The sequence below is a fragment of the Pteropus alecto genome, unplaced genomic scaffold (genome assembly GCF_000325575.1).
Source record: "Pteropus alecto unplaced genomic scaffold, ASM32557v1 scaffold477, whole genome shotgun sequence".
NCBI classification, from domain to species: Eukaryota; Metazoa; Chordata; class Mammalia; order Chiroptera; family Pteropodidae; genus Pteropus; species Pteropus alecto.
Window position 1 is genome coordinate 45,888 of NW_006440643.1, and position 7,540 is coordinate 53,427.

General features: G+C 41.5%; 1 protein-coding gene across 1 annotated transcript in view; it reads right to left on the reverse strand.

Annotated features, from left to right (window-relative positions):
• Nucleotides 1-1,726, reverse strand: part of EGFL6 (EGF like domain multiple 6) — a 40,582-nt gene extending 38,856 nt beyond the window's left edge. Inside the window, exon 1 of the mRNA XM_006917730.2 lies at nt 1,626-1,726. Coding sequence (XP_006917792.1) covers nt 1,626-1,726 — 101 coding nt within the window. The remainder of the gene's footprint in view (nt 1-1,625) is intronic.
• Nucleotides 1,727-7,540: the final 5,814 nt, after the last annotated feature.

A 7,540-nucleotide genomic window follows, 5' to 3' on the forward strand; every position in this document is an offset into this window, starting at 1 on the left:
AGCAACCAAGGACAAAGGATCTCTGCCATCAAGGAGATCCTATTCTGGAAAATTGGATGTGGAGTGTGAGAGGGATGTATTAATGGGGAAACAGCAGTATTGTATTTTTGGAATGAGGAATATGGAGGGAGAAACATGTTAGAGACTAGAGTAAATGACAGGCTCTCTTTGGGACATGCTGATTTTGAGGGCTCATCAGACAGACAACCAAGGAGAGATGCTGAGTAGGAAGTTGGATTTTTGGGCGAGAAGTCCAGGAAGCAGGACGAGATTTGGGAGACATCTGCACGTAGTTGGTTACTGAATCTATGGGAACGGATGTAGGGTATGGAGAGGAAGGCTTAGAGCAGAGCCCCAAGGAAATTAGCACGTGAGAAGTGGGTCAAGGAGGAGGAAGGTCCAAAAAAAGAGACCTGGGTGATGCTCAGAAAGGTAAAAGGAGCACCAGCTTAGTACAGTGTCAGGAAAGCCAAATGCAGAGTGTTTCTAGAAAGAGCCGGATCAGCTCTGATGTCAAGGGGCTATATAATATGGTGGTTGGGACAATGGTTTTTGTGATAATTAAATTATTTAATATATGTTAGCGCTTGGAACAGTGACTAACATAGAAAACGCTCCCTAATTGATTACTTTCCCTAGTACTAGGATTAATATTATTATAAGATGTGTTGAATGAGCTATAAAGTCGAAAATTGTCATTGACTCATAATCAGTTAACTGCATTACAGTTCGAACTAGGTTTCGGCGTTAGTCTGAGTCCTCCGAGAAGCAGAAGCCAAGATGGAATCCTTAAACATGCAAGGATTTTATTAGGGGAAACACCTGTGAGAGAAAATGGGCAGGGAGCTGGGCAAGGTTGGGAAAGCCATTGGACACCCCCGTAAGTCTGATCCTGGAGAAGGAGAGGGGGAAAGAAGGTTGGGAGCGAGCACCCAAGGCTGCTGTGAAGTCGAAAGACGGTCTGGCCAAGCTGAGGGAGAGTCCAGGAGCCAAAGTCTACCTTCGGAGGAGAGCAGTATTTCCCACAAAAGGTCTTGCCTTAGTATCCCTGACTTGCTCAGCCAAAAGCAGCCTGTGGGAGGCACTCAAACGTGAAGATGGGTTTCCAAGGGCAGAGTGGTTGGGGCCCTCGGTCAATTACACCCCCTCACCACACCCCCCACTGTTGGAGGTCCCATGGCTGCCAGTTTCCCTGGGACTTTACTTTTTAAAGTAAGTAGGAATCAATTTTCACTGTGAGGGGAGACTGTCGTAGAATTTCACGTTAAGGAAAGTGACCTTAGATAGCATCCAGTTCTAATCTATCATTTTACACATAAAGAAACTAGGGCCAAGAATGACTGGTGACTTTTCACTGGTATTAGAAGTCAGAGGGGGAACTATTGAAGGAGGGCAGAATTTGCCACTCCAAAGTATGCCTCTTTGGGCTGATTATTGACAGCAGACACAAGAGAAGCTCTAAAAACTGAGAACTTACCCTTTCTAATAGACACTTACACTTCTAGGGGGAATCTCCATTTGTTAGGGTGTCTCCCTCTCTGTACCTGCAGGAGGAATGACTTTAAATCTTTAGAAATTCTCATCAATGGCGAAGGTGAGGACTTAAATCTGCATAACAATCTTACCCTTGTTTACAGTGCTTTGTCTGATCACCTCCCAAAACTGGCTCCTCCTCCTCCACCCGCCACATCTTCGTCTTTAGCTGGAGACATTTAGCTTGGGCCATTTCGGGGAGTTACTCAGCTTTCCTGGGTCTCTCCCATGTATACAGTGGGGATACATGTTATTAAACTTCTGATTGTTTTTCTCCTGCTAATCTGTCTTTTATTGGGGGTGGAGGCATCTCAGTCAAGAACCTAGAAGGTAGAGGGAAAATTATTTTTCTTCCGCTACATTTCATCTATCCATCTATCCATTTGTTCACCCAAAATGTATTAGGCGCCTACACATGTCAGGCACTGTACTAGGCACTGAGACTCTAGAGGCATATGAGGACAGCCCCTGCCCACAAAGAAATTGTAGTCTACGGCTGAAGATGGGCGAGTAAACAGATAATTATCCTCCAACATGATGACTCCCACAAAAGGGGTAAGATCTCAAGAGCTAGGGGAAGATATTGGAGTTGTTAGGTTGGCGTGGGTGGGTGAGGAGTTTTCTCGAGGAAATGGGGCCTGACATGAAGTCTGGTGACTGGTGTAACTAATTCAGGTCTGTTTAGTGGGGAAGGTGTTCCAGGCCCCTGTCAACGATGGAGCCACTAATGCTGTGAGTTTGTGTCTTGTAAACTCGAGCACAGAAAGCTCCCCTGTTTGGGGCGGTGAAGCAGAGAGGATAGTGGGATGGAAAAGGAACAGGGAGATAAGCAGGGGCCTGAAGGAAAAAGCCTGAGTCCACATGAAACATTCTGTCCACCCTGAAAGCTCTGGAGAGTTAAGGAAGGATTTCAAGCAGTTGGAAATATCAAGGGTTTTCCAAAACACAAAACAGCCTCCATAGAACTATGGCGAACTCAATAAACTCAAACAAGATCAGTAAAACTGTTAGATGGGAAATCACCCAAAACCGATGGAAATTTGTTGAAATATGATTTTTCAAAAAGTCTAATTAGAAACTTTGGTGAAAGGGCCCAGGGTCCCTTGCGCAGGTGGCCAAACCCATTTCATATGTACTGGTCAAAGTCAATTATTTCTGATTATGCAGAATACTGCCTGGGGTTAACTAACAGGAGAAAGTTACCAGACGATGAAATTCATATACTCTTTCCACATTACCACTACTCTCCAGAGACATCCTCTTTCTCGAGTTTTATTGCTTTCACATGCTCGCCTGTAGGTGAAAAGGTAAAACTGAGAAATCTGAGGTGTATTAATTTCTCCCAAGTCATCGTTTTTGATGTGGTCCAAAGCATCACTGCAAACTTTAATGACTAACACTTGGGCCATGACAAACTTGTTAATAAAGTAAGGTTTCTTATTCACTGTAAGGAATGTCTTCCTCAGTCACAAATCCATCCTCTAGCTCTGTTAGAAGAGATCAGAAATTTGTTATTAAATTTAGCCTTACTCTCATCTGTTTAAAAAATGAAAATAACAGTTAGGAATCAACTCATGATTAGGAACTATAAATGGATTCTGATGTTTGGGCAAGTACACAAATCAGAAAACACCAGTTCGGCCTCCAGCTGCTCTGTGGATGCAGCAACACGTTCTGTGCATATTTTCTAAAGAGGACCAAGCAGCTCGAAACAACACTGAAGGAAAAACTGTCAGAGAACCATGTAAGCAACGTGCCTTTTAATTAATGGGGTGCCATCATGGGTTCACCCAGTTTTGAGAGATAGCTTCAAAGACACAGTCACAATGGGCTTTTATTGGTTTGATCATCCAATTCCACATCTGGTCATGAACATGGAAAATTAAAGTGGGAAGTTACTAGTGGATAGAATTGCTAATAATTACTTGCTGATTTATAGATGCCACAGGAAATTGATTTATTACATCAAAAATCCAGCTCCATTCTATGCTTGCTCATTTTTTTAATGCACATGTACAGCTATTTAAAATTATGCATAAAAAGAAAATTAGTTATTAAATGTTTCTGTTTAAGTCGAAACAATATTATTGAGGGGAAGAAAAGAATCCAGCACAGGCAAGCATGATATTGACAATAGCAGAGCACATTAGCTTATAAAATCTTTTAAAAACTGCTAAAGAAGCTTTAACTTTTAGTTTCTACATAGTTCTTACACGATATTCTACGATAATGTTAGCAAATGACTCAGATTACTTTCCCAGCAGCGTCACCTTCTACCTTTGCTCTAATTCCATGCCCACTCACCAACTTTCCCATCACTAATGCGATTATTCTTTTAATTTACTATCTGGTTGTGAGTATTCTGGATAAGGGACATAACTATTAGGCTAAACTATATGAAACTGCCATATTTTAAGTTAAAAATGGCCAAATATCCATAATTTCATATGCTGCAATTTAATGAGCGTGGAAGAGAAAGTTAAATGCTCATCAAATCCATTTCTGTGTCTCCGGGCACAAAGCTATGCTACTGCATCCCAGTCAGCCTGCCAGTTAGGTGGGGCCACGTGATTCATTTTGGCCAACGGAATGGAGGTAGAGTACCTCCACGCCTGCTCACGCAGCCTCCCATGGGATCCTCAGTGTGTTCTTTTTCCATCAATCCATTGAATAAAGAGGACTCTGTGGACCTGGAGGAAGATGGCGCCTCTCAAGATGGATGGAGCTTGGCCGCACATGAAGGCATGCCGCAGTCTCTCAAATATGCCTCGGGCTCCGAGGCAGGCAAAGAAACAAACTTTTACTATGTTTAGCCACTGGGATTTTGAGATGCTCTGATGCAGAAGTTAGCCTACTCTGATCAACACAGTGGTATTTCAAGAACCATTTCCTTTCCTAAAGTCTAGGACACATGATTTTTTCCTTATATGTGAATCCATTCATACAAAAAAATCTCACAAAGCTATCAATATGAATTTCATTTAGTTCCATACTTAGTGGAGTATGTAATTTGAATGTGCAAAATACGACCACTGCATTCTGGGATATCAAGGATGCATAGTTAAGGCACAGTATCAACCATCAGAATTTAATAGATGTCTGAGTATAATGAGCTTTTATGTATTTGGCTGGATTGACCCAACCCCATAGAACCTGATAAATTGGGGTCATCAATGAAAAGGAGTTTATGAACCTAGAAAGGGAATTCCTGATCTTGGACTGAAACGATCTGCCACCTTGGGAGGCCAGGCTGCTCACTCTCGCTCGCTCACTCATATCTCTCTTCTTAAACAATGTCTGGCACATAGAAGGCCCAGGAAGCTTGGTCCGGAGGCAGGAAAGTATTAATGTAGGTGAGCAAGTCTATGTGGACAGGAGTCCCTGAGCTGTGGAGTCTGAGCTTAAATGCTGAATTGCCCAGTTTCTTTACTGCATGATACAGCTTGCTGTCTACATTGATCAAATTAATCAGAAGATCACCATTTCCACAGCTGAAGTTAATTTAAAAATATTCCAGGGATTGTGGAAGTAGTGTAGTATTTCTTCATGGGATTCCTTATATTTTGCAAAAATATACTGTGCCAGAATTCTTAGTATGCTTGCTTACGGTCAGGTTCCAGGAAACTTCATGATATTCTCCAAGACAAATTGAGAAGTTAAAACTTCTTTAACTGATATTTAAATCCGTTTAAATGTTGCCAAACAAATGAAGTAATTTATTTTTTTCTAAATTGGGATAACAAGGTCCAACTATGAGGGTTTTTTGTTTGTTTTTGATTTTTGTTTTGTTTTCATCATAGCTCCTAGTATGGCAAGTCCATTGTACCTAACCAGTTAAGATTAATTCTGGGTTCTCATCCATCTTCAAGATACACAGTCTAAGTCCAATAGGTCTAGGGATACCCCAAAGCATCTCACCTTCCTGGTTGTATAGATTATCAAGCTCTCAGGTCCCACTGTATACTGACTGATGTATCTTCAAATTTCCCATGCCAGGAGTGGTAGGGCAAAAGTTAGCAAAACTCAGAACTTTTCATTGCTTCCTCTGTTTCTCTCACTTATCTTCCAAGCTCAGAACTTATTGGTGGAAATTGCAGATGAGGACTGTGTTAGCTTGTGTTCCCCCTGAAGCAGACCATGAGACAAGGATTTGAGTGCAAGTGGTTTATTTATGAGGTGAAGGGAACATCAATAGGGGAAGGTAGTCAAAAAAAGCCAGTGTTATCAAGACGACTACATTTACTTTCCACTACATTCATTCATTCATAGTGAACATGGGGGAGAACAATATAAAATGGAGTAAGAGAAATGAGCAAAGACTAGATCAAGCAGGTCCCCTTTCACGCCATTGTAAACAGAATGGATTTTATTCTTAATCCAATGGAAAGTCACTGAAATGTTTTAAAGAGGGGGCTGGCATGATCTGATTTAAATTTTAAGAGGAACACTTTGTGATGTGGACCGAGGGGGCAAAAGAAGAAACAAAGGAAAGCCATTGTAGAGGTTCAGGTGAGACATGATGCTGATGTGGTTGGGTGGTGGAGGCAGAAGGGAAAGGAGACAGGCTTGAGACATGATCCATAACAGGACTTAGTGTCAGATTGAATATAAGTGGGGAGGAAGAGCAAGTTGTCAGGAATGATGTCGAGGTTTTTGGCTTGAACCAAAAGTTTGGATGCTGTTCGTTCTGGGATAGGGAGAAGAGGCGAGGCAGTGGGGGAAGCGAGTTCTGGACAGCTGATCAAGAATTCAGTTTTAGATGTTTTAAGCTCAGGGAGACATCCTAATGGATAGGTCAAGAATGCAGCAGAGAGAGTCTGGGGTTGGAGATTTGTATTTTGAATTTATCTAATTTACCTACATCTAGATGCATTGAAAGCACTAGGACCGTAAAGGTCACTTGGAGAGGGTATAGATAAGGAAGAAAATAGGGTCAAAGACTGTTCCCTGTGGAAGTGGAGGCTAATAAAAGAGGTTGAGAAGGAAGGAGTGACCAGCGTGGGAGAAGGAAAATCGCCATGTGCGGTGTGTTGGTTTTAAAATATGTCCAAAAATCCTTTGATATTCCTTCTTTCACAAGATCAAAAATAAAACTACCTTATGACCCAGCAATTCCACTTCTGGGTGTTTATCCAAAGAAATCCAAAACATTAATTCGAAAATATATATGCACCCCTATATTTATTGCAGCATTATTTACAATAGCCAAGCTATGGAAGCAACCTAAGTGCCCTTCAATAGACGATTGGATAAAGAAGATATGGTACATATATATAATGGAATATTACTCGGCCATAAAAAGAATGAAATCTTACCATTTGTGACAACATAGACAGGCCTGGAAGTTATTATGTTAAGTGAAATAAGTCAGACAGAGGACAAATACCATATGATCTCACTTATATGTAGACTCTAACAAACTGATGTTTGCCAGATGGGAAGGTGGTTGAGGGGCTGGGTGTCAAAAGGTGAAGGGATTAAGAAGTACAAATCTGCATCTATGAAATAGTCACAGGGATGCAAAGTACAACATAGGGAATATGATCAATAAAATTGTAATAACTAGGTATGGTGCCAGGTGGGTACTAGACTTATTGAATGGATCACTTTGTAAGTTACATAAATGTCTAACCACTAGGCTGTACACCTGAAACTAATATAATATTGAATGTCAACTGTAATAAAAAAATAAAATTAAAAAAAAGTAATGCTTAATTCTCCTCTCCTTATGTGGGGCTGTACTTAGTGACTGGTTTCTAACAAAGTGAATATGGTGAGAGTGATGGAGGATAACTTCTGTGATTAGGACATAGAAATCATGGCAATTTCTCCCTGTTCTCTCTGTCCTGGAATTCTTGCTATGTGAGAAGTCAGCTGACATATCATGAGGACACCGATGCAGCCCTATGGAGAGGTCTACAAGGCGAGGAGCTGAGGCCTCCTGCCCACTGCTATGTGAGTGCGCCATCTTAGAGGCAGATCCTCCAGCACTGGCCAACAACTTGAC